Genomic DNA, 27,100 nt, shown 5'->3' with positions numbered 1-27,100 from the left:
CTTGAGAGGCTCGAATTTCTTGTTTTCCGTGTTAGCCACATACCAATCCAGTATCCTGCCCACAAAGGGGGAGATAAGGGTGACGCCAGCCTCTGCGCATGCCACTGCCTGCGCGAAGGAGAAGAGAAGGGTAAGGTTGCAGTGCACACCGTGCTCGTTCTCCAAAATCTCTGCCGCCTTGATTCCCTCCCAGGTGGATGCCAATTTGATTAGGATTCGCTCCTTTTCGATGCCAACGGATTTGTATAGCTTAATCAGCTTCAATGCCTTCGCCACACTGTTCTTTGTGTCGAATGATAGTCGGGCATCGATTTCGGTGGACACACGTCCAGGTACAACTTTCAGAATCTCTGTTCCGAACAGCACGCACAAATAGTCCATTGCCTCGGCAACTTGATCATTCAAAGACCTGAAAATAAATTGCAGAGCTTAGTCATTTGCGAGCGTAAGCAATATTCTATTAGTTTATACCCTTTTTGGCTCTTTGCATAATCCACGGCCTTCTGCACCAAGGGCTGGTACCGCTGCATGGACGACGCCGACAGAATAAGCGAAGGATTTGTCGTGGCATCAGTTGGCTTGTAGATGTTGATGGCTAAAAATAAAACAAAATGTCAAGTTTGCTTAGCAGTGGAGTTTATTGCAAACAAATTTGCATAGAAGGCAGGTATCTTTTTTACTTTTCAGACTGTTGTTAGAACGGCCTTTAAACCAGTTTTAACAAAAACCACAGGCCAGCTGACTTTCATTTTACACAAACAAATCCTTGACAATTCATTGCCACTCACATATGAATGTAGCATTTGTATATTTGAACCTTATCACCACAGCGGTCACATTTCAAACACACGTATGCACATAAGGTCAAACTAAAGTCAGGTTGAATTCTGCTTTTCACTTTTATTTGATCTTCACAAAAGAAGATAACAGCAACTCGAATAGAAAGATGTTCCTCATGCATTTATATATGTATGTTTGTACATACATTTGTATGAATACCAACTCCTGTACAGCATAACATTTAGATACTTCAGAAAGCATGGTCTAGTTATTATCGTATGTGTGCGTACGTGTGATCAAACTCAGCTTTAAATGAACTTTTAACCTCACCGAAATTCCGATAAAACAAAACTTATCTTGTATTTGAATGTATTTAAGTATGTACCTTCAAAGTCGCCGGTGTCAGCCACAATTGTAGTGACTTGTTTAAGTTGTTGTAGAACCGACATCTTGAGCTTTTTCGACGTGCGATCGCTTCCCATTCCAGAAATTAAAATAAAAAAAAATCCACAAATTCCGCCGATTTCTTCTGCAGTGTGACCGTGGAATTATCGGTCAAATATACCGTCAGACCCTCAAAAATGAACCGAAATATACCATCTCATTTTTCAAATATACCGTAAATATAAAATCATTTTCCTCGACTTCGATCTTCTGTTTAATATTACCAGCTAGTTAAGACTCTCAGCTTTAAATCTGTATTTTTACTCGGATTATCCACCAATTCTCCACAAGATTGGATGGTTTTCATGACTAATTTTTTTTCGATTGATTGCAAAATAAGGTTAAAAGAGCATCAGCATTTCATTTTCATACTTAATCTAGTTCCATTCACAACAGCGTGCCCACTTTTCTACCATCAGTATGTGCTATCGATACAACGCTGAAAACATATGTTTATGTTTATTAGAATCGCACGTGCACGTTTTTAATTGAACTGTTTTAAATTGTTTGCCAGGAGGTTAACATGAAGCAGAAACACACGAAACATAAGGCTAAGCCATACCGGCAGGTGGCCCCCGTTCGCAAGAATGAGAAATTTTCGAAAAACTACAGCTACATACAGAGAAGCAAGCAAATGGAGGAGTCGCACAGAAAGGAACGACTCCCGGCCTTGACAGGGAACAACTCCTTTGAGCCTGTAGCAGATCTGCTGCCCGAATTGCAAAACGATGTCGACCAAACTGGATTCTATGAGCAGCTGGTGAATGGATTCAACAGCGTACAAACGAGTATGTCAATAATTATATTTCCCAAGCATTGTCCTTGACTACAAATCGTTTTTGCAGGCCGCCTTCTCAGCACAAACGAAAGCGACGGTACCTCGTTGCCTGAACCAGTGAAAACAGTTGAGAAAGAGAGCAAGACTCCTGTCCAAACGCATGATGACTTTGATTCGTACAATTCGTTTTCGAAGCGATTCGATTTCGATCTATCAGCAGAAAATATCAACGATTTGATCTCGCGTAAGGATGCCACATTGATCAAGAGCAGTTGGCCGGCAGTGGGAAATCTAAAGTTTGAGATTCCGCAACTAGATGCGAATGCCCAAAATCCCGACTGCAGTCCACCGAGTGACATTTCCAACTCCTCTGATCTCCAAAAGTTGGAGGTCAAAATGTCCATATGCGCCAAGGTTGCATATCCCCTTTCTGCGCTACAATCTGAGCTCTTTCATATTGCGAACAACTATCAGGACCTGTACTATCCCCACCGAACACACAGCAATGCCGAAGAGATTCGGTACATGTACTGCCTGCATGCGCTGAACCACATGCTGAAGGTAAGATCCCTGATTCTGCGTAATAATGAGAAAGTGGCGGCACTCGCCAAGTCACTAAAGTTGTCACCGAATGAAATTTCAATACCGGAGACATTTAGAGACCAGGGACTCAAGCGGATGAAGGTGCTTTTTATTGTGCCCTTCAGAGAGTCAGCCTTAAAGATTGTTAAGCTTATCGGAGACTTACTATTTGGCATTCAAGATGGTAAGAAATGCGAGCTACAGACAAAGGCAAAAACTCAGCGATTATTTACTTTGCAGATCAAGCCCGGAAAAATTCAATGGCAAATTATGAGCGGTTCGTTCAAGACTACTCGGGAAATACGATATACTTCCCAAAAACGAACCCAAAACCATTCGACTATGAGCAAACATTCAGTGGAAACACAGATGACAACTTTAAAATTGGATTGCGCTTCACAAAGAAAGCCGTTTCTCTGTTTTCCGATATGAACGCCTCAGACATATTGATCGCCTCTCCGCTGGGACTGCGAATGCTTGTCACGGACAAGGAGAGTGACTTTGACTTCCTAAACTCAATTGAGCTGCTCATAATCGACCAAGCGGAGCTTTTCCTCGCTCAGAACTGGGAGAATCTTCTGCACTCGCTGGACCACCTTCATCTGCAGCCACAGAAGCTGCCGGACACCAATTGTCAACGTGTTCGGACTTGGTGTCTGAGCGGAGCATCCAGCTTCTACCGCCAAACCTTATTTTTCTCATCCCACGAACTTCCTGAATTTCGGGCAGTGCTCAACAGCAAGTGTCAAAACTACCAAGGCAAAGTGCGGATCACAAATCTAGTGGAACATGGCGATATCCGGAATGTCATCACGCCAATTCAGCAAGTTTTCCGCCGAATCAACTGCACCAATGTAGAGTCCTCATTTGATGATCGCTTTCAGCATTTTGTCAAGCACATAATGCCCCAGTTTAGTAAGCCCGGCTTCTCGCATTGTATGCTGTACGTGCCCAGCTATTTCGACTTTGTGCGCATACGCAATCAGTTCAAAACAGATATGATTAGCTTTGTGCAGATCAGCGAATACACAAAGAAGGAAAAGATTTCCCGGGCGAGAGACATATTCTTCCACAGCGGAGCGTCTGTGCTGCTCTATTCGGAAAGGGCTCACTTCTTTCGACGCACCCGAATCAAGGGTATACGAAATTTAATTATGTACCAGCCGCCCAACTTTCCGCACTTTTACTCGGAGCTCATCAATCTGATGCTCGAATCCAACCAGAATCCGCGAGATGGCTTTGGAGATGAAATGAGTGTCAGTATATTGTATACAAAATATGATCTTCTGAGTCTGAGCAACGTCGTTGGAAGCGAGAATGCGCTTAAGTTGACCACGGGGAAAAAAGATTCCTACCTCTTTTCGACCAAGACATAAATAGCTCAGACCTTACACAATGAACGTTTGTACATATTCGTTTAATGAAAATATATGTGTCATTGCAAAACGAAAATTATTATCTATTGGAATAATGGCACACTGCATTGAATATATTTATAGGCGGAAATGCATGTTCGCGGGGAAGGACATTTCGCCAAGACTTATATTAGAAAATTTGTCTACAAGAGCTACACACACCTTTGCTCGTTTATTTTCAAAGCAAACTGCGAGTGCAATTGTTACATAACACAATTGTAATCTCTCGAGTCAAAGAATACAAACAATAATTGTATAGAAAATTCCAACTTGTGCAAACATTGTAAAATAATTATATTGTAGTCGGAAATTAGATAATACCTTTTCTAAGACAAAGCGCTTTAAGGATCATTTGCGATATGAAGTTGTAAGAGTTGGTAACATATATATAATGTAACAATGATTATACTTGTATCGTTTATATAAATCATGCAAAATATTATCCAATAAGTACAAGAGAAATTAGGATTAGTGCCAGAGTTGAGCCGTGACCCTGACCTGTGCATATTTATAACTCGTAAGTTATTCAGGTAGTTTACAAAATAGTGTCCATATATGTATATGCACATATATGAAAAGGTAAAATCGAAGACAAATGCATATTTATGGGTGCTCTCTGAAATTTTGTTATAGGTGCTGCAGAAGGCGGATATAATACAGAAAGGAACATGTGCGGAGAGCGATTGTGCTCTTGCCAACTTTTTGAGAGGCCATAAAGGCATTACAAGACTATTTTTAAGCGGCTAAACGACGGCTGCCAGTCTCTGGCGAAACTAAAAGGAAAAAGCAGAAATATCCGGAACGCGCATACTCTTATAATTGTTCCGACTCTGGGTGTGCTATCTACAGTACCGGAAAATAATGTTCATGTATGATAAACATCCATATTTGGATGTGCTACGAGTAATTCGATTGTATTGTTTATAGCCAATGGGGTTTCTTGATAAAGTTAACAGTGAACTTGACTGTTCGGAAACAATTCCATTGATAAATCCAGAGTCGCTGGCTATCCAGCGAAATTCTGTGTGTGTCAAACGCTTTGGACTAGCATACTACGATTCACGGGGCAGAGTTTATAAATAATGATTTCTAAATATTAAACAGACACACGTGCACTCACAAATACTGATGATCATGTATGCCCCACACGGCTGCTTCGCTTCGTGTCTTTGAGCAGAGCAGAGCACGCGTTGGTGCTGTGGTATCCACATACAGACATAGCCCAGCCATATGGATGTGCCTATATGTATCTGTGTCTACCAACGTATATCTAGATAATATATTAGTATTTTCCTTCGGCGAGATCGATCCGAGCGGAGCAGAAGCAAACACGAGCACCGAGAACCGACAACCGCCAACAATCGGATAGGTGGTAAGTGCTCAACAGTTTGTGCGTGCTAAAAGTATTTTCCCGGGCCAAAATAGAGAGTGTATGTAGTTTTGGGAATTTTGCCAAAATATATGAATTTTGTAATTCAAATAGACACTCTCATCAAGCAGCGTTCTCCTTGCGTTCAGTTGCCGTTGATCGTTATAATAGCGCGATCTTTGTGTTAGCTCTTGGTCTTCCGACTCAAATAAATTTATTATATAATAACGGAATTTTTACTAAGAATAATAATTGTAAGTTTTGTTGATTTTTTGCAACAATTCCAAACAAAATAATTAGTGATTTTACTCCAAACTCTCTATATAAAAAGAAAAACCAAATCCAAAAAGAAAAAAAAACTCCCAAAATGTAAAAATGTTCAACCGCGCGCCTAAAATCATGGAAAATTCAACAATTTATATAAATTACCTACATACACCCGTACCGTACCGTACTTACACTTGAGAGTTGGTGTTTGAAAGTGTCTCCACAGTTTTAGTCATAAGTTTACTAGTTGAAACCCCTCGCCTACAGCTATCCATCCATTGGGAATAGTCCGTAAAGAGGACAAATCGTGAACAACCTCGACCTCCGTAGTCATATTGAAATATTTGAATGTCACCAATACCAATGCACAGTCACCAATGCCCAAATAGATACACTGCTCTAAAGTTTTCACTTGTGTCGTCCTACATAGCATAGCATGGGGCAGATCTGTGATAGAAAAACTGATTATGCAACAGTTGTGTCAGCCCCTATGGCGAATAGGAACGGAACACTGTATGCATGCTACGTTTTTACACCATCATGTACATACAGACATGTCATTTCACCTCATTTCATATCGTTCTCTTACTGAAATGATTAAATAATAGGCACCGACAAGGCTGTGGACCCACGTAAGATATTCTCTGCCGAAAGGATAATAGATTTGTACATAGATAATTATACAATTCATTAGCAGACCTGTGCTGTCCAACTGTCAATCGGAATCAGAGATTTCATGTCGAGGAGAGCAGCTCCCCTCTACACTTGTCGACATCCATCAGAATGCTCAGAAATATCTTGAGCCGTAAAAATATACTTATGCCTAAAGACACACATATTTATGTACATAAAAGTCCACCCTACGATCGTTTCCCAGTACATATGAGCTTATGTCTGTATGTTCATACTTATTTATGTGTTCCCAGTACATATTTATATATGTACATAATGTGTGTTCAAAATTAAGCTTGTATTTTTCGGGTGCTAGGTTGCTATTTTTAGCCCATCTCGGCCAGAGGCAATTTTTTTTGCTCCATAATGCACACGTATAGACCCATACATGCACATTTCATGTATGTATAAACGGAATATATAGACCAATACATACTTATGTGTATATAATTTAGAAACACATATAGAAATACGTTTTAGCCAGGCACATTTGTGCAAATTAGAAATCTCTCAAATATGAATTATTAATTCTAAATTAACGTCAAAACTGTAACTTTCGAAATACCGTTAGAGTTTGACACATGTGACATGTATATAATTAGAATTCGAATGTGCCTCGTAAATATTCTCACATAATCCAAACAATATTCAAATTGTTGGATCCGGTTCAAAATTTTCCGCATCGCCTGATGTATATCTAGTCCACGGTCCTGTTCTGGATGTCATGTCTCGTTTTAATTGTTCAAAAGTGAAATGAAATGAAATGTCTCTGCTCTGCTGAGACCTGAGTTTTTTGAATGTGAAAGAGCGCGAAAGAACAGTGTTGGGTAGAGGTGCAAGCTCCCTGCTGTGTGTTTCAGTTGACAGTAGTGGCTCGACTCGGCTCGTTCTGGCTTCTTTTGTCGGAGAACCAACAAATTAATTTGATTCCATCAAATTCTTTTTAGTATATTAATAAAAAACTGAATAATCAGGTACATGCAAATATAATAATGCGATTGCCGCACTATCGATATGGTCATAAGTGACTGGTTACATGCAACCCTGCTGCCAATAAATGTCGTGTCATAGTCGCCAGGTGAAACACGAACGCCGATAGTGCAATATTATCAGAAGCATTTTAGAAAAAAAAGCGCCATGGCGTATAATATATAAAAAGTTGTGAAAATACAGTACTGAACACGCAGTGCGTTGTTGTATATGAATTGTACTGAATCAATACACACATAAAGGAATCCATCTCCGTGTTGGCGATCTTGGCAAACTCTGTTGTGCAAAGTGACACGTGTGTGAATCTCATAAGTGGAGATTAGACTAGTCTGGCACGAGCGCGGTAATGCCAATGTTCTTACAAACTCTTAATTAGTACTTAATTAAATTGTAATAGTTGCTCGACCACTAAACGTCGCAACTGGTCCAAGCCTCCCAGCCTCCCCCTTTTCATTTACTTTACCCGAATGTCTATGAATTTGCATATTTACTCTACAGTAGAGATGTACACACATACATACGTATGGACGTATGTATGTTCAAGCGTACATTATTTGCACAGATGAGAAGGTATGTATGTATGTATGTACGTATTTAGGTACATACGTTTGTACATGCTCGCATGCACATACATACATACATACGAAATCTAATGAGGCAGTTTTAACTGCATTTGAACACACTTGCGTAGGCATATGCATATTGATATTTATTCCCAATTACTATTCCTGTCAGCACACAGCACACAACCTATTATCAGAAACTAATAAAATACTTGGCTTTGTTTTCATTTTCAATCTCTACACATCATCCAATCACATGAAGTGAAGGCTACTGAACGAAGAGGATAACAAATCAAAATGGAAGACGGTCACTCAAAAACCGTCGAACAGTCTCTGAACTTCTTCGGTACAGACGGAGAGCGCGGTCTTACCCTTGAGCAGATCAAGGCTAACCAGGCGAAATATGGACCGAACGGTAATTACAATTGTTCAATATAAATAACATAAGCAACACTGACTCACCTGCATTCACTTCTTTATCATTTCAGAATTGCCAACTGAGGAAGGTGCGCAGTCAATATCAAATCAGATCGAGTGCAATGCGCGCTCACGATCATGATAACGAACAACGTCCACTAATGTCATTCACGTTTACCAATTGTTTTATATTTCGCAGGAAAGAGTATTTGGCAATTAGTTTTAGAGCAGTTCGACGATCTTCTAGTGAAGATTTTGCTTTTGGCAGCCATCATTTCATTTGTAAGTCTACGAAATTTCGGAGTTGTGTAATCTCTGCTCTACACACACGATTCCGATACGCAACTAAACTTTGCTATCGTTTTATTTAATCACAGGTATTGGCGCTATTTGAAGAACATGAAGAGACGTTCACTGCATTTGTAGAGCCCTTAGTTATTTTACTTATTCTGATAGCTAATGCGGTGGTTGGTGTATGGCAGGAAAGGAACGCCGAGTCCGCCATTGAGGCTCTCAAGGAGTATGAGCCAGAGATGGGCAAGGTGGTCCGCCAAGACAAATCTGGCATCCAGAAGGTCAGGGCGAAAGAGATTGTGCCCGGAGACTTGGTCGAGGTGTCTGTCGGTGACAAGATCCCCGCCGATATTCGCCTAACCCACATTTACTCCACCACCATCAGAATCGATCAGTCCATCCTCACCGGCGAGTCTGTGTCGGTTATTAAGCACACCGATGCTATTCCCGATCCACGTGCCGTCAACCAGGACAAAAAGAACATTCTGTTCTCCGGCACCAACGTGGCCGCTGGCAAGGCCCGTGGCGTCGTAATTGGCACTGGACTGTGCACTGCTATCGGTAAGATCCGTACCGAAATGTCGGAGACTGAAGAGATCAAGACACCACTGCAACAGAAACTGGACGAGTTCGGCGAACAGTTGTCCAAGGTTATTTCCGTCATTTGCGTCGCTGTCTGGGCCATCAACATTGGACACTTCAACGATCCCGCCCACGGTGGCTCCTGGATCAAGGGTGCCATCTACTATTTCAAGATTGCTGTCGCCCTGGCTGTCGCTGCCATCCCAGAGGGTCTCCCCGCCGTTATTACCACCTGCTTGGCTTTGGGCACACGCCGCATGGCCAAGAAGAATGCCATCGTGCGCTCCCTGCCATCCGTCGAGACCTTGGGCTGCACCTCCGTCATCTGCTCTGATAAGACCGGCACACTCACCACCAACCAGATGTCCGTTTCCCGCATGATGATCTTCGAGAAGGTCGAGGGCAATGACAGCAGCTTCCTTGAGTTTGAGCTGACAGGATCCACCTACGAGCCAATTGGCGAGCTCTTCTTGGGCGGCCAGAGGGTGAAGGCCGGTGACTACGAGGCGCTCCAGGAACTGGCAACCATTTGCATCATGTGCAACGACTCCGCCATCGATTACAATGAGTTCAAGGCTTGCTTCGAGAAGGTCGGTGAGGCCACCGAGACTGCTCTGATTGTGTTGGCCGAGAAACTGAACGCTTTCAATGTGAACAAGTCTGGTCTGGATCGCCGATCCAACGCCATTGCCGCTCGCGGTGAGATCGAGACCAAGTGGAAGAAGGAATTCACCCTGGAGTTCTCTCGCGATCGTAAATCCATGTCCTCGTACTGCACACCCCTGAAGGCCTCCAAACTGGGTACTGGCCCCAAACTCTTCGTCAAGGGAGCTCCCGAGGGTGTGCTGGATCGCTGCACACACGCACGTGTCGGCACAAGCAAGGTGCCACTGACATCGGCGCTGAAGGCCAAGATTCTGGCTCTGACTGGACAGTACGGTACTGGACGCGACACCCTGCGTTGCCTGGCTCTCGCTGTTGCTGATAGCCCCATTCGCCCAGAGGATATGGATTTGGGAGATTCCACCAAGTTCTATCAGTATGAGGTTAATCTGACATTCGTCGGAGTCGTCGGCATGTTGGATCCCCCCCGCAAGGAGGTCTTCGATGCCATTGTCCGCTGCCGTGCTGCCGGTATTCGCGTTATTGTGATTACTGGCGACAACAAGGCCACTGCCGAAGCCATCTGCCGCAGAATCGGCGTGTTCACTGAGGATGAAGATACCACTGGCAAATCCTATTCCGGTCGCGAGTTCGATGATCTGTCCACCGCGGAACAGAAGGCTGCCGTTGCCCGCTCCCGTCTCTTCTCCCGTGTGGAGCCCCAGCACAAATCGAAGATTGTTGAGTTCCTCCAGGGCATGAACGAGATCTCTGCCATGACTGGTGATGGTGTGAATGACGCCCCAGCTTTGAAGAAGGCCGAAATTGGTATTGCCATGGGATCCGGTACTGCTGTGGCCAAATCTGCCGCCGAAATGGTCTTGGCCGACGACAACTTCTCATCCATTGTGTCTGCCGTTGAAGAAGGTCGCGCTATTTATAACAACATGAAACAATTCATTCGTTACCTCATCTCCTCGAACATTGGTGAAGTCGTATCCATCTTCCTTACCGCTGCTCTTGGCCTGCCCGAAGCTTTGATTCCCGTCCAGCTGCTCTGGGTCAACTTGGTAAGTGAAAGTCTTTGAATTTAACTATGAACATTGCTCTTCATGCTTTCCCCTTAGGTTACTGATGGTCTGCCAGCTACAGCTCTTGGTTTCAACCCACCTGATCTGGACATCATGGACAAGCCACCCCGCAAGGCTGACGAAGGTCTCATTTCCGGCTGGTTGTTCTTCCGGTAGGACATCTTCTATCAGGAATTAAAGGAACTTCAACTAACATATATTTTATTTGCTCTGTTTTAACCAATTATAGCTACATGGCCATTGGTTTCTATGTCGGCGCTGCTACTGTTGGTGCTGCTGCCTGGTGGTTCATCGCCTCTAGCGAGGGTCCCGGCCTGTCCTACTGGCAACTCACTCACCATCTGTCCTGCTTGGGTGGCGGCGACGAGTTCAAGGGTGTCGACTGCAAGATCTTCAGCGATCCCAAGGCGATGACCATGGCTCTGTCCGTACTCGTAACAATTGAGATGTTGAACGCAATGAACAGGTGAGAACAAACTGATAAAAACATTACACATAGTTATGTACTGCTGACACGGGATCTACGTTTATGTGTGTAGCTTGTCTGAGAATCAGTCCCTGATCAGCATGCCCCCATGGTGCAACTTGTGGCTGATTGGATCGATGGCACTTTCCTTCACTCTTCACTTCGTTATTCTTTACGTTGATGTCCTCTCCGTAAGTATCACTCAACAACACTAACCAAGAAACTAACTCTAACCAACACTAAACTTTATATTCTCCCCCCCGTCTTTAGACCGTCTTCCAAGTGACACCGTTGTCTGCAGAGGAATGGATAACTGTGATGAAATTCTCAATTCCTGTAGTTTTATTAGATGAAACATTGAAGTTTGTTGCTAGAAAAATCGCAGATGGTGAGAGTCCTATATATAAGATGCATGGGATTGTGTTAATGTGGGCTGTCTTCTTTGGCCTGCTGTACGCTATGATGCTTTAAGAATATAATGATAAACCATAAGCCCAACTTCATTATTCTAATTTCTAGTATAAAGTGTTACTAAATATAAACAGAAAACAAACAGAAACCACAATTATGAATATCTAACGTAACGACATATAACCAATATAAAGATTGTTCCCGAAAATATTACTGATTTCCACCGTTCCACCCACTCCCCGGTATCACAGAATTACAGACTACTCTAGTGATACTTTGCAAATACTACGGGGTCGCCGACTGACTCACACCCTGCTTTGGCATTGAACAAACAGCGTCAGACTTTTACCAACCACTCAATGATCCTAACGATTCACCTAACACAAACACACACCACACACGTATATATCCAACAAATACACAATATATTTGTGTTTGTATATTATTAAATTATATAGCAGGATGCTTTTTGTACATACAATGCTGTAGATACATAAGAGTTCCAAACCCGGGTATATTTTTTCAATTGTAATAGTTAGGTTTTATCCAAAAATATATATGTTTACTGGCTTGTCAGCAATGTTCGCTGTAAATGAGATAGCTTTTTGGAACAGAAAAGAACGAATCAATTTGAACAATTAGTCTCCTCGTTGAGTAACTGACAAACTAATCATCTATCTGTAGGTTTAGTTATGCAAAAGAACAAACAAATTTAAATGTATCTACTATCTCCCGCTACGTTTGCGTACCGTACCCATTATTTGTGGGCATTTTTGTTTAGCCTGTCAGAAATCAATTCTAATTTTTCGTTAACTGTTCTTCGTACTTGAACTCAGTCTATGGTTAACGTGGTTCATATTTTCAAAGATCCAACACATACATATGTACTTATAGCAACCTTTTGCGTTCGATAATACTTTCATATACAAAATCTGATATATTGGTAAATTCATTCCGTAGCTGTAAGGATTTTTGTTGAGCAAAAGATATTGAATAAAGTCAATAGCTGACATCGTATTGGGCACGTTCGTATCGTCTCGACTCGTCTCGGCTTCAGATTGTGTTTGCATTGTATTGTATGTATTTAGGCAAATGCTTAGGAACCTTCTAGGGCATATTTCGTCTATTCTATGCACACCCAAAGGGACCACAACCACGATCCTGGGGTACCCTTGGGGTAGTGTGTGGGTGCAGCAATCATATTGAACATGTTTAAAGTTTTAACTGACTTTGAATCGAATTGTGTTACTTATGTCAGTCTCAGTTGTATGGAATTAAGTAATCCTTATAGCATTTTTTAGCGAATACTTAATTAAATTAACATAATACATAATTTATTTTGTTATACAATTAGAGACGCTGTGAATTGATTAAACAAAAATTACCCACACAATTACCTAACATTAATTCAATAAATAATGCAAAACTAAAACATGCCGAACTGAGCTCTACGAAACCCGAAGAAAGGGCAGGCCCAACGGTTTCCTCTCCCTGCTGCCCCAAAAATAAGCTTCCCCTTGTCTGCTGCAAATTCTATTTATACGTTTTTTTGCTTGCACGTGCACGTCGTTGGTGCGAAGAACGATCGACAATGGCAACTGAGTGCCAACGACTTGATGTTACATACCAGCCCAATACTCCCTACCAATATACACATTCTCAACGAAATATTGTTTATTTTATTTATACAGTCAATCCCAGATTTCATTAGTTGGATCCCCGATTAATTACCATAACATAAATGAATCCATCCCTGCTTTAGAAAAGTACGTGCAGTTATTATATTATGTCGCGAGTGCGCCGAAATTTGTGGTTAATGTAAAAAAGAAGCAGAACAAACAGTTGCTGTACTGTACATTATGGTCTATGTATTACATTATCGCACTCAATGGCATAAACGAACACAAAAAAGAACAAAGATAAAACACAGATTTGAAATTCAGCATGTAAGATATCTAAACGTAAAAACGAAATAATAAAACAAGAAATCCGAAACTCTGGTCTACATATGTAATTTCCCACCCTGCCCCTTGCCCACTGCATCTGCGTATGCCCACCGAAACTGCCAATTTCCAGAGCTACCCGAAGATGCTTACTTGGTCCTGGTCCTCCCCTGCAATCAATCCGCTGAAGTGCCATACCCAGTACTTATGTATTCCCCGTCAAGCTTTGGTTTGCTCATGCGTTGATCGGTTAAATATATATTTAATGAAAAAACAATCTGGTAATAATCGTCACCATTGTTTGCATATACACTAAATGTAGTTCCTGACGCCGTCGTCGACAAGTGGTAAACGGTTTTGTGCACCATAACCGGATACGAAAATGTGGAAATGAATGTGAAGGATGACAAATTTTTCGACCTTTATCATTCGTGTATTAATCGCTAAGCCAGCCCTGTTACTTGCAACTGCAACATTGAATCCAACATAAATAAAATTATTTGCTTTAGAAAGTAAAACATTAATGGAACTGTGGGTTAGTAAGAAAGGATTAAATAAATATATACCAAAAATATAAAACTTAAAGCCTGCTCCTTTTATTTATCTTTACTTTGGGTACTCAATAGTAATTTTAAGTGAATATTTTGTTTATTTATCAATTCCAAAAGGGTTAAATAACGATTGCATTGCGCCCAGTAACATATTGCAAAGCCTTTGGCCGGATTTTATGATCGGTAAAGTTCTAGTTTTAAATTAGTAACGCGAGCAAGCTCTGTGTGTATTTCATAAATAAGATCAGTCTGATCAGCAAATGCATTGCTTCCTTCTGCTACAATGCAGCATTGACAAGGAAATTAATGCATTTGCTAGTGGTCCGTGAAATTTGGAGAAACATCTCCGTTACGAGGGCGGCAAGGCCCATAATGTGGCAGTTTTGTCCGCTGAGGTTGAGATGAAGGAAAATTCTGTTGGATGCCATCGAATGGTAATTGCTTTGTCCTTATGCTCGGCCACCACCACGGAGGATAGCTCATGTGCCAGATCACCTTGCAGATCTGTGAGCTTAATGGAATTGTCGTAGCTGCAAGTCAGCATGTAATAGGCGGAGGGAGAAAACCGAACGCACCTTTACAAATATAGAAATGGAGAAATTACAAATTTAAGAACAGTTTCTGTGCACGAGAGATTCAAAGGCATTACCTTATTTCAGCGCTGTGTGGATAAAACCGCTGTATTGGCCGATTTCCACGGATGTCATATAGTACGCACGAGCTATCCGCGTGTCCCGATACGAGAAGCCTGCCTGTGGGATCCACGCAAACGGCTGTCACAGCCGAGTTTTCCAGTGTGCCATCCTTACGCTCATGCTCCAAGGTGTTTACCGAAACGTTTACACGAAGATCCCAAAAGCGTATCGTTTGATCCTGGGCAAGAAATCAGCTTATAATAACATAGGTATATAAATGGGGATATTTTTGACGATTACCTGTGATCCCGACACGAACATTGCATTGTTCCAGCTGAACAGAGACAATATATGACCGGAATGGCCACTGAACGCCTGAAACGGGGTTCCTGAAACACAGTCCGTTATGTAGATCTTGCAGTCACCAGCACCACCGCTCACTAGCAGGCGGGACTTTGTGGAGGAGTCGTCCAGGAAGCACATGTCTCGCACAGTTCCATCGTGCATATTCAGCTCCATCTCGTGACCCACCAGCTGGTTTGTGTCGTTGTTAAATCTCATATACTTGATGGTTTTATCATTTGATCCAGTGGCTATTATCTCGCCATCCCTGGACCAGCAAGTGCAGTAGATTGATCCTCGATGATGTTTCGTCCGCTTGCACAGAACGGAGGGGGGATACACTGCCGCCTGCTGGCCATTTCTAGCAACAAAATAAATATTTACTCTTCGTTAATCACATTCCGTTACGGTAAAATGTTTATCAAATACTACCTTAGCTTGGAAAGTTGTGGATACTGGCAGATGCGAAACGTCTTGGAGTTGGAACCCACCGCGTACAACTTTCCATTTGGATGAAAATCGACACTCCGAATCGCCTGCGAGTCTGCCAAAGTGGTCACTGCCTCGAAGTGTGGCCGCTGTTCTGCATCGCCCTTTTGGCAAAGAGAAATTGAATTTGATTAATTGTCTGTACAGTTATTTTATTTAATGCACACCACACATTCCATTCCACACATTTGTATGTTTATGCATATATTTATGGGCTTTGTGTCTTAATTCTTTTGTTGCCAACAGGCAGCAAACTGCCTGCGTGTTCAAAATAAACAAATGGCCCTAAGAAGCGCTTACCTTTCGTAAATCCAAGTCCTTGGCTTCAGAATTCATGAATGATGTGGTAATCGTTACCTTTCAGACTATTTGTAATAGTAAATAGAGTATTTTCAGGTATTTCGAACCAGTCTATGTTGTTCAAGCCCCCTCAGCCATCGATGGTAATGGGTCGTACAACTCTCTACGGTTCAATTAATTATTTTTGAGAGAGACGGTCAGTGTTGGGCAACGTTTTTATAGATCTTTCAAGCCGGAACGATGACAACTTCGTGGAGACATACATACATATGTGAATGTTGGTAGAATTTAAACAAAATTGTTTAACTTGTCTCTACGCCTTGGCGATGTAACCAACGCAACAAGACCTTTTGATATATACGTCTCCCACGTACTCCTGTGTACATTATTTAAAGTGCATTCGCTGGCTCTTGGCACAGAGGCGCCATCAAAATGGAATGCACCTTGCCAGACTGATTGGAATGTTTCCTTTAACTTTTTAAACATCATTCCAAGCAAATATACAAATTGACACAAAACGTAACACAGTTTAATTATTGTTACAATTTTCTGATATTTTATTTACGTAAAAATAAAATATTTGGACATATGATTGAATATAACAAATTAATAACCTTCTTTTAAAAATTTGATTGATTCTTAAACTTGTCTAGTGTTGCGAACTCTTATAAAACTGAGCGATTAATGCTCTTAAGAGTAAATTGTTATAACCTCACGGCCTCCTCCACGAACCATTAACACCTTCTCAAGGCCCTCTGTTAATACTTCCAGAAATTCCATATCTAAGAAATAGAGACAAGATAAGTAAGGTATGTTCTGTTTTCCAGGTAGATCGATCTGCTTACAATTGCTTTCACGCTCCGCTCGCACTTCCCTAGGTGGTCCTGGTAAATTCATTATGACCAACTGGGCATCCTGCGACTTTTCCACAATAACCTCGTTCAGTTTTATTGCTGTGTGCATGCGACGAACATTAAACTCGTCCCTGAAAGTGTATTTAGGTTTGAACCTCTGCTGACTCGAACTGTTGAAGGTTGTATCTTACGGTTTCACATTGGACTTGAATTTGCTGTCGGCTTTCTCTGTCGATTCATCCTTGCTAGAAGTAGTTTCGGGTGCGTCCGTCTCCTCTGGAGCATCCGAATCAACTGAGTTACGTTTCTCATCGTTATGAGACTCCTGCAGAGTGAAGGAACACAACCAAAAATGTTATCAAAATTATAACACAAATGAAGAATCCTAACTACGAATGACAAGTGCTGTTGATTTCAAAAAACAGAAAAGTTTATGTAAAATCATTATCAAAAAGCCAATAAATATTTATACAACCAAAATCAAAACTAAATTGATGTAGAAATAGATGGATTGGATCCAAAAACAAACGTCTTTAGAGGTTTACGCTTTACGAGTTCGTTGATCCCATTCAACTTGTATGTTTTGAAGGACTGTGGGACTGGAGGACTGGAAGTAATGCTAAAATAATAATTTAAATAGAGTACATACGTGATTCTGTGTTTCTTCTATAGTTGGATCGGCAAACCGAACTTTCGACGCCGTTCTGGTGGCGTCATAATGGTGGTCTACAATTGTTTGAACCTGGAAATGTTACCATGATGCATATGAAAAAACGGTTGATCAAGTGGAAGAGAGGCCAATACGTTTCGGGGGTGGTGGGGAATAAAGTACGAGTATTCTTGGGTTTCACACAACAAAGGAGGAACTATCTGTTATACAATCTGGGTATTCCCAATGGCAAACGCTCAGCTAATCTGATCATTTGAGTATTACATTTGGATCCGCATGCCGAAATAATTGATTAAAGTGCAACAAATATCAAGATTGTATAAGCTCGAGGATACCAAGCTGGATAAACCACTCAAGTAAGTGCCATAGGTGTATAAATAAAGCTATCCAAATGATTACACATGACTATAGCAAACCGCAGCACATTTGAGTACAATAATATGTATAATGGGGTAATGTTCAAACATTGGAGCAGCAAACCAAATTTCTTTATGTAAATGTAAATACATTAAAATGAAACTCATATTGGGAGCACAGTGGAACTTAGAGCTATGCAGCATAAGGCATTCAATATAATATTATATATTCGTATGTATTTATGTAGTATATAAAGGATCTGCCCAGCCCAGCCATGTTGATTTGCTGATGAATCATAATCCTAGACAATCCCTTCTCATGGGTAGATGCAAACACTCATTATGCAATATCCCAGGATGAGCAGTCGAGAGTCGAAAGGGATTTACGGGTTCCATGGGTATTTGTTTTAGCCACATAGTAGATATATAATGTACAATTATTGGTACAACACAGAAATGTATGAGATGAAAGGATGATTTGTCAATGAGAATCACACATGCTCATTTAATGTAATGATCTGATGAGATACATATAGGATGTATGTTTTTATGTACATAGATAAACATACAGAATGTTTTTTCATTTTTTTTTTTGTGGGCTAATGAAGAGTTTTTTGTATCTTTATGTATATTGATTCTGTATATATTCTTTACCAAAGACAATTTATTATCACTGGGTGTTTCCTTAAAATCCATTATAGTCTGAACCTTTTGATTTTCAAATATACAAAGTGTAAAGTTTTAATTTCGATCTCAATATTCATATGGGGTAAGAGAAGTCAAGTCGATATATTGATGGGAAACAAAAGCCGAAACGGTTACTACGGTTGGTTGTTTTTTTTGTCGCTACAGTTGAAGTAAATAAATAACTTATTTTTCGTATAGAAATTATGCTAATAAAGATTTAATTAAATCAATAACTTAATGTGCAGTATGAGTTTGAATCATTTGAACTAAAAATAGATCATGTTAGTATGAAGACTTGAAATAATCTGCGTACAGATAACATGAGCATAATGACAGATGATTGTTGTTTTTATTGACAACACAACAAAACCAAATACTCACCACTTTGGAGTTTTCTTTCTTATTTAAACCTAAGGCTCTTAGCATCTGATTGCGCTGTTCCATCATGAGTGTTCTCTCATAGGTGTACGCAGAAATGTCGCTGTTATTCTGTAAGAATATGAAGATATAGTATTTATCGAGCATTAACTAGCTCTATCTATTTGCTTTACCATTTCAACCACTTCAACATCGGCTTCAATTCGAAGGTGGTACAGGAATGTCTTTAGATCTTTCTTCATTTGAATCGAGTTATCCTCGATTTGAGCAACTGTGAAGATGCGTAGCTTGCAGTTACGCCATGTGCGATGTTGTTTTAGCAAGAATGGCAGCAGCATGAGCAACCCTCCGTCGTGGACTATCCACCAAATGTCAATGTTGCCACCAATCTGAAAAGCGGATACAATTAATCGGCAAGCCAAGGGAAAGGGATTTCTCTTTACTACTTTGTGGTTCGATTCTGGATAGAAATTGATTCCCTTTGGCACCATCAGAGCCATGTGGCAGGCGGCCACTGTTCGCACTGTTTGGATGAATGTCCTCCAGCTGTTGCGACCCTCCTGCCTCCAGCTATAGGGCCAGCCAATGATGACCGTGTTTGGCTTCATTCCCCCCAGGCCAATGGTTTGGATGCTACAAGAAAGTTGATATGCTCAAGCTGGGCACTAGCAATCGGAACTCCACAGTTTAACTTACACTGAACTTAGACCTTCTCCGATCTGTTGGGCTACCAGAATATCACAGAATCCCTTTACCTTCTCGTCGGTCATGTACTTGCGCAATGTGGATTTTGCGTCGACGGCTTTGTTAGCAATCTTTGTGTGATCGCCTTTTAGCACAGACACACAAATTGTCAATCCTTTGCCAGCTTTCAGCTGAGTAGCAAAGGAGAATATCTTTCTATACTTTGGCAAGAGGTTGTCGTTCAGCTTCGACAACACCAAAATTTGCGGACGCCAATTTTTCGTATGCGGTGGGCCTTCCTCCAGACGAAGCAGCGAGAATCTTGCGGCAGTGAGAGCCATTCCACGAATGCCATCACCCCACTCCTTCTCAGCTCTGCAACGAAACAAGTTCTAAACATGCAGCAATATAAGAATTTGTTTGATTTATCCTACCCTCGGTACTCAATATATTTATAAATGACGATGGCCATGCCCATTGCAATCAGTGCAAAATACCAGGAAGTCATGATCATGACTGATATGCAGAGCGTCAGGCCGATCAGGGACAAGCTCCAGTGGTAGAACTTGAAGCGTGGCCTCCAATTCGGTGTCCTCAGTAAGGTTTGTACGGCGCAAGCCAAATTTACGAATCCGTAGCACATGAGGAAGAACATGGATAGCAACGGGGCCAGCAAATCCACATTACCTTTCGATGCAAAAGAATATTAGCTATAAATAAATAAAAGATGACTCTTCGAGCTCACCTAGGAGTATGCCGCACTGGCAAATGACAATAGTCAGCAGCAGAGCCCGGGTGGGCTCTCCGCGCTTGGAGGACTTGGCGAAAGGAGCCAAAAATGGTATAATTTCATCTCTGGCGATGGCTTGCAGCAGGCGTGGGGCGCCAGTCAAACTTTGTAGTCCAGCTCCGAGGGTCGACAGGAACGAACCAATCAAAATAACCCATTGGTTTGGCCAGGCGATGTTTGCAACGACCAGTTTGCCACCGATCGATTGTCCAAATCTAAGAAAAACGAGCAAAGAAATTAATCAATTGTATCCAAAGTACATCCATAGACAGCTTACTTGTCGCGCAGCAAAAGATTGTCCACTGTGCCGGCGAAGAACAAGACGCTGGACAGGTAGACAGTGCTGGTTGTCAGGATGGCACATATCGTTCCAATTGGTATACTTTTCTGGGCATCAGCCAGATCGCCCGATCGATTGGAGCCAGCCATGATGCCTGGCAATTAGATTTGGATAAGTTTTACATTAAATTTGAGACCAAAACATACCTGTGACCGATGGAAAGAAGATGCCGATCAGCAGCGTGAAAGTGGTGGTTATATCGGCCATAATTTGATTGTATGACTCGTTGCCAATGTTCTCAATGTCAACCGAATCGTGGCCATAAGATATAAACTGTCCTTTCTCCAAAAACGAGGGCCAAATATTATCATAGAAAACGCCGCTGGCAAGACCCTTGATGCCCTTCACTTTGGACACATTGTTATCTATGAAGAAATTAAAGAGAGATTTGAAAAGGTTTCTGCCAGCAGAGGATTGCATCTGCATTACTTAGGTAGTATTCATCGCACTTGTTGTTAGGGCAATATATATCGCGCATGAATGAGTCATCCTTTGTACAATTGTCAATGGGAATGTCCTTGAGAAGTCGCTTTCCAAGGACACACATGCTGCAAACAAGTAAAAGATTATTTGATGCTCACTAGGTTTATTTTATATGCACTTACTATAGCTTTTCGTTGCCATGAATATTGTCAAAAATGCCGACATACACTGCTATGATTGAAAGTATTACACAGGCCAGTGCCACCGTCGCGAACTTATTGACAAACTTGACGCCCACGAACACAATTAAGCCTTGGGAATTGAGAGACAACAATTAATTTATGCCCATTCACATTCGATTAGATGTGAGCTTACCCATAAATATGAGCAATACTGTGCCGTAGACTCGAAAGTTGTTGTACATGGCATCGGCATCCTTTGTAAAGTCCCCAAAGATCGATGCCCAAGGTGCCATATACGTCTGTGCATCATAGAAGGGGTGTGGTATGGTGTGGGTGTTGTAGATTAACATATTCTAATATTTAATATGTTTTGCATAACTTACCAATACAATCTCAACAGCACCAACAATGTACATCGCCGCTGCCAGTGTAGTGCCCGTATAAAACAGCATCCCCACCGCACCACCGAATTCAGGTCCAAGGGATCTGCACACAAATATGATTAGACATTTAAGTTGGGAAGTCCTCCCATTTGGTTTTGCACATTTACCGTGATATCATAAAGTAACTCCCTCCCGCCGGAACTACTCCATTTGTTGCAATGGCTGACATTGAGATCGCAGTTAGCATTGTCTAAGGATAAATGTGTTAATGGAAGCTGCACAATGTAATGCTGACGATGTCTCTTACCACACAGCAGCAGGTCAAAACAATCAAAAATCCACATACTGCGCCAGCCGTACCGACAACCCATGTTAACCGAATGAACAATATGACTCCAAAGATATTTTGAATGCATGGCAAGAACACTCCAATTAGGGTACCTACAAGAACAAAGGCATCAAAATCAATTTAAAAGTCGCTTATCCATCGACTAGATCTTGCAGAAGCGAGGCACACGCGTTGAGAATTTCCCACGATTCAGTTAATAATTTATTTTGGATTATTTTGTGGCATTGGCGGAACCCTTTGGTTCCCATTCATTTACGAGCACTTGCAAGTTAATTAATTTGTGTACAACATACCCATTCGAGCCGATGGTGCTGGTGGCTTTGCATCGGGATCAGTGGCCGCTGGTATCGTGTTTTCATAATTGGCAATTGATGAAATGAATGTTGATATATGGGGCCTGGTCTCCAAATCATCATCGTATAGATAGAGATTTGGGTCGATATTAGACTTCTGGTTTTCTTCAGCCCTGTGGATATCACCTGAGTCTGGAAATACATTAATTAGAGAAGGATTAATACAGGGTTTAAGCCTCCCGTCAAAGTTCATTCAATGATTGATCGAAACTTTATGTAGTTTGGGATTGTCCCACTTCTTAAGCTCTATAAAGTTAGCTACTGGTTTAGTCAGTTATTATCAGCATACCTTCATTTTTTGTGTCGTGTACTGTGCCATTGTGTTCGGATGATATTATTTCCATTTCATCCGAATCATCTTTTGCACTGTTATTTTGCATGTTAACGTTATGTTCGGGTTTAAAGTTTTCTTCTAGATTGCACTTTTTCACTTAAAATTAGGTAACACTAGAAAGCAGTTCGAATTAAGTAGCCATATATCATTGCAAAATCTGTACATATATTATACATATACATATATGTATTATATAATCAAAAGGCGTGGTCCATTCAGTGCGGATGCTGGTGCGGGCACGGGCCAGAGGTAAGTTTTTTCTCCTCCTTTGAAATAGGTTGATTTGCAATCACTTGGGATTGTGCGAGCTCTCACTCACTCATACATACTTAGAAATATGTACTCGTAGTATGTGAAGAGCTACTCATAAGAGTATTAAAGGCCGGAGATCAAAACAAGGAAAGGGCCACAGCACGGGTGCTCCAAAGTGAAGTGCGGACATTATGCGAATAGAGGGCAGGATGCTCGATGCTCACACAGTGGCATCGCGCGGATAGAAAATATGTAACCGATTAATTTAGGTCAAGGATTTTTCAGCCCCTCCTCGTGCGTAGTTAGCTGAGCGCAAGTGAATTGGCGTTATTGTGGAATGTAGCCACTGTCCTGGCGGAGCACCCCAATCGCTGTTAAAATTTCTTCAAACTGTTACGAAACGAACAAACAGACAGCACTTGAAACATTCGAATACGCATACGAATACGAATGGATGGAAAAACGCAGGCAGGCCTTTGGATTATGTCTTTTCAGTTTGCAAAAAACACTTAATAATTGAACGCACTCTTATTCATGTGTTTGTGTGTGTGTGTGTGTGTGTGTGTGTATTTGATTATTGTTGGATTTTCGTCGATTGTTAAAAGTATGTTACATATTATAGGCGCTCAAAAAGAACTGGTTTTTCATGTTTTTTTAGATTTATTTGAAAGAATATTCTTTCTAAAATTATTTTAGACGAGCGAAAACGCTCAAATGTATGCTACTCCTCGTTCAGATTAATAGAAAAACTAAGAAAACTGTGTATTCGGCCGAATAAAAATTATGTTGCCCAGGACCCTGAGCATTCAATTGAGATGAAATCGAAAGCTTTTGTCTACACACAATTTCTATACACACTCACTCCTGGCCTGCCAAAAGAGAGAGTGAGAGAGAGCGATGCGAAAAGAGAGCCTGAGAGAGCCGTCGTTGCAGGTGAACATTTCTCGGCCTACGACACACAAACCCACACACACACACACACATTTGCCAGGACAATCCAGCACTCTCGCACGGGGCGGCACAGCATCCGCTGGAAATGCCAGGGCAAAAGCTGCGCTGTCTGGGCTGCCTCGGCTGTGCTCGGGAGCTTGCTTTACAGCTGAGAGAAAATGTGTCAGCAGGGCACTCTGGATTTTCACAATTGGGGCACACAATGAGATTGAAATGCAAGCCCATAAGCTCTATACGACAGTACAGTAGTCACCACTAGAGCAGTGAAATTTACAACTGCTTTCAACAAAAATATTTTATAGTCCCCTTTAACTTTAGTCAGAAGATGCGCATGTCCTGAATAGATAAGTACATACACAAATTACTCGAGCATCCCTAACATTAGTATGAACAGTTTCACCATTAGCACAAAAACTGATCATCAAAATTTTAATTGATGTCGCCATAACTTACGTAATGTGAATTCTCACCTAGTGTTTCATCGTGGCTATCTCCCAAAAGCTTTCCACTTGCTGATTCATCTTGATGATAATCCAATACCGTGTCTTCATCTGCTTTTGTGACTTGAAATCTATCTGGCATATTTGTTAATCAAAGGCACTCTGAAAAAGAAGAAAATAATGTCAATAACTAACTTTCTACCTCTATGCAGGTCTGCAGTTTCTTAGTCACTAGGATCGACTTATCATTAGAAACCCAAGTGGGTCACGCCACGCCTAAGTCATGTTTTTGTTATATCACTTCACAAATTTTATAACTTACTGATGTCACATGATAGTGCGAGTGGGAGGGATTTTATTCATTTTGGAATCATCTGGAATCTCATTAGTAGAAAGGTTTTTGGGGTAATAGCTCTTACATAATCGTTTGCATAATAACTGCTTTGGTTAATGTCCCCCGGGGACCAAATTTCATGGAAAAGAATAAACATTAATTGGTTCTGCAATTTAAAACACATTTATTTGTTCGTCTACAAGAAGAGTTTTCCTATTTCATGGCACAAGTCAGTGACATTCTGAAACATGGGCAGAAAGAAATTCCAAAATTCATTTTTCGCTGTCATTAAAATGCATGTGATTTATCTGTAATGCAGATACACAAACCGACTGTTTGCATATCTACAAAAATGTATCTACATATTATCATTCCCACACACGCTTATGTACATTCACACATACAGATGTGTGGACAAGCGTGCACACAAAATCTGCATCCAAGCTTATCATGATCATTTCTCCTCCGTGATTTCGGCTAGCTGCTATTCACTATGCGTGTGTAAATGTGTGCGCAACGGTTCTCAATTCATAAAAGTAGATTTGTATGTATACACTTTGTATATTTGCATACAAAACCATTAAATAGATTATCGTTCAATAGAATCTTCATACACATACATACATATGTATGTACGTACGAATGTACATACATGCAAGAGTGCATTTCAGCAGGAACATGTGTATCCGCACGTAAAAATATGCCTCGGATAATATGTACAGACATATGTACATACGGGTCTGCATGTACGTACGTACGTACATATTATCTAACAACAATCAAATCGTAGGGGAACAGATACAGTGCTTATTGGAACAGTCGCACAATTAAAACAAATCTCACAATGGCCAAAACAAACAATTGTATGTACAAACGTATGTATGTACATATGCACAGACATTTCATGCGATTATAATACGGGAAAAATGTAATGTTTACGCGTAGCAAAATTCTTATTTCCATTTACTTGAAAAGGCGCCTGGTAATCGGGGATCGACGGCACTCTGCTTTGGCTTTTAGCTTCGTTTCTTGTTATTTATTTATTATTGTTACTCCTCTCCTCCTTTCCTCCTTATTGTTTAGTGAACTTTTCAATTGTACGAATAAAATAAAACTATCATATTAAAGGCGCATGAGTAATACAAAATGATTTTCTACTGTATATAATTTGGAATCGCGAGTTGGGGGAAATGCTGTTGTATTAATGAAAAGTTTAATTGACATCAAATGTAACGCATAGGAACGCATGGTACCGATTGTATTTTGGAAATTAGCACCCTAATTCCAATGATACCATTTTTGATAATTTTTATTCAGCTTTTGTGAACGCACAAATGTACGGTTTCTTGTCCAAATTTATAAAGCAGTTAAAAGTGGCTAACATACTTACATATGTACACACACAGAATATGTACATGCATACGTATATAAATATGGGCATTCATATTTAAACGTAGCTACCAACATATGCTAATACATTAGATCTAGAGCTTAATTTTATGATAAAAAGAGACAACTTTAATACTGCTGTTTGTAAACATGTATGTATGTATGTGCGGGTTTGCGGCGTTTTGAGCATTTTTACATTCATATTTACTTACATGTATACATGTATGTATACATACATTTTACATTTGTTTATGATGTAGGAGTTGATGACAAGCATTTAGGCAGATATTTGGATGAATATCAATCATCATTAGACACATCAGCTGTTGGAAAAAATACCATCATGCTAGGTATTCCAGTATTTTAATATTTATTTTTGGCCGTATCCACTACACCTCAGGCTAAAGGCGGGATAGAAGTTGTAAACCAATAATTTAAAACGAAAGCAGTGTGAGTGAGATCTAGTTTATAATTTTAGTCGATTTGGTTGTTTGGAAAATAAGTTGGCTAGCCTTAGTTAGCTGAGAGCCTATATTTTTGCAGCATGGATACATATCGTCTCGATACAAAGCTGTTGATTGGGTTTTCTTTGGATTTCGCGCGTTTTTCGTACCGATCCCCTAGTATCGATGAGAGTCAAAAATCGCAGCTTTTCTTCATTTAACAAAGTGATACATCTAAAAGTAGCAACATATTAATATCATGTGATGATTATCCCACACAAATATTCCCTTCGCCAATTTCAAAAACTATCACCACCTAATATATGTATATTCAGATATATCAAGACATGTATTTGTGTACGGTATATTTTTGATGGTCAGCCGGCATATTTCTTCGGTCACACTTTCTTTCCAGAGCTTGCCAAACACAGATAGTGGAAACCCCTGATAGTATCGATTGAGCTAGCGAAAAAATATCCCTTGACCACAAATGAAATATTCAAGTACAAATTTGTAAAATATAT

At 40.8% G+C, this 27,100-nt stretch overlaps 5 protein-coding genes across 14 annotated transcripts in view; 2 read left to right on the top strand and 3 right to left on the bottom strand.

Annotated features, from left to right (window-relative positions):
- The window catches only part of LOC117580809 (probable transaldolase), a 1,744-nt gene extending 424 nt beyond the window's left edge, over positions 1-1,320 (bottom strand). The window contains 3 exon segments of the mRNA XM_034267564.1: positions 2-409; positions 472-595; positions 1,166-1,320. Coding sequence (XP_034123455.1) covers positions 2-409; positions 472-595; positions 1,166-1,262 — 629 coding nt within the window. The 5' untranslated portion in view covers positions 1,263-1,320.
- A 350-nt stretch (positions 1,321-1,670) lies between these two features.
- Positions 1,671-4,036, top strand: LOC117592563 (digestive organ expansion factor homolog). Its single transcript, XM_034286442.1, has 3 exons — positions 1,671-2,012; positions 2,070-2,768; positions 2,825-4,036. The coding sequence occupies exons 1-3, from the start codon at positions 1,748-1,750 to the stop codon at positions 3,958-3,960; spliced, it is 2,100 nt and encodes a 699-aa protein (XP_034142333.1). The 5' UTR covers positions 1,671-1,747; the 3' UTR covers positions 3,961-4,036.
- Positions 4,037-5,499: 1,463 nt separating this feature from the next.
- LOC117592562 (calcium-transporting ATPase sarcoplasmic/endoplasmic reticulum type) lies at positions 5,500-14,180 on the top strand. 5 transcript variants are annotated; one of them, XM_034286440.1, is made up of 10 exons: positions 5,504-5,622; positions 8,123-8,275; positions 8,349-8,366; positions 8,477-8,559; positions 8,655-10,826; positions 10,884-10,999; positions 11,077-11,313; positions 11,387-11,504; positions 11,584-11,701; positions 13,990-14,180. In XM_034286440.1, the coding sequence occupies exons 2-10, from the start codon at positions 8,158-8,160 to the stop codon at positions 14,016-14,018; spliced, it is 3,009 nt and encodes a 1,002-aa protein (XP_034142331.1). In that variant the 5' UTR covers positions 5,504-5,622; positions 8,123-8,157; the 3' UTR covers positions 14,019-14,180. The 5 variants fall into 5 exon arrangements, with proteins under 5 accessions (XP_034142329.1, XP_034142328.1, XP_034142331.1 ...); XM_034286441.1 differs by lacking the exon at positions 13,990-14,180 and adding an exon at positions 13,416-13,626; XM_034286438.1 differs by lacking the exon at positions 13,990-14,180 and having other exon boundaries at positions 5,500-5,622; positions 8,128-8,275; positions 11,584-12,060.
- A 61-nt stretch (positions 14,181-14,241) lies between these two features.
- On the bottom strand, positions 14,242-16,138 carry LOC117592564 (WD repeat-containing protein 47). Its single transcript, XM_034286443.1, has 5 exons — positions 15,985-16,138; positions 15,628-15,788; positions 15,154-15,556; positions 14,868-15,091; positions 14,242-14,793 (listed from the first exon to the last, which is right to left on the bottom strand). Exons 1-5 carry the CDS (start codon positions 16,018-16,020, stop codon positions 14,568-14,570), a joined length of 1,050 nt encoding a protein of 349 aa, XP_034142334.1. The 5' UTR covers positions 16,021-16,138; the 3' UTR covers positions 14,242-14,567.
- A 379-nt stretch (positions 16,139-16,517) lies between these two features.
- On the bottom strand, positions 16,518-25,864 carry LOC117582765 (solute carrier family 12 member 6). Of its 6 annotated transcripts, none has more exons than XM_034270733.1 (22): positions 25,712-25,864; positions 24,441-24,572; positions 22,374-22,565; positions 22,039-22,172; positions 21,899-21,981; positions 21,732-21,834; positions 21,542-21,647; positions 21,349-21,478; positions 21,173-21,291; positions 20,890-21,108; positions 20,681-20,837; positions 20,359-20,618; positions 20,048-20,300; positions 19,626-19,988; positions 19,376-19,562; positions 19,103-19,318; positions 18,933-19,040; positions 18,519-18,572; positions 17,488-17,580; positions 17,030-17,163; positions 16,830-16,969; positions 16,518-16,766 (listed from the first exon to the last, which is right to left on the bottom strand). In XM_034270733.1, exons 2-22 carry the CDS (start codon positions 24,550-24,552, stop codon positions 16,675-16,677), a joined length of 3,255 nt encoding a protein of 1,084 aa, XP_034126624.1. In that variant the 5' UTR covers positions 24,553-24,572; positions 25,712-25,864; the 3' UTR covers positions 16,518-16,674. The 6 variants fall into 6 exon arrangements, with proteins under 6 accessions (XP_034126624.1, XP_034126632.1, XP_034126640.1 ...); XM_034270741.1 differs by lacking the exons at positions 24,441-24,572; positions 25,712-25,864 and adding exons at positions 22,723-22,880; positions 23,546-23,789; XM_034270749.1 differs by lacking the exon at positions 18,519-18,572 and having other exon boundaries at positions 25,712-25,863.
- Between the last annotated feature and the right edge of the window lie 1,236 nt (positions 25,865-27,100).

This window comes from Drosophila guanche, unplaced genomic scaffold (assembly GCF_900245975.1).
Source record: "Drosophila guanche unplaced genomic scaffold, DGUA_6, whole genome shotgun sequence".
In the NCBI taxonomy this organism is placed as follows: domain Eukaryota; kingdom Metazoa; phylum Arthropoda; class Insecta; order Diptera; family Drosophilidae; genus Drosophila; species Drosophila guanche.
The sequence above is the reverse complement of the archived record's forward strand: the minus strand, read 5'-3'. Positions and strand labels throughout refer to the sequence as shown.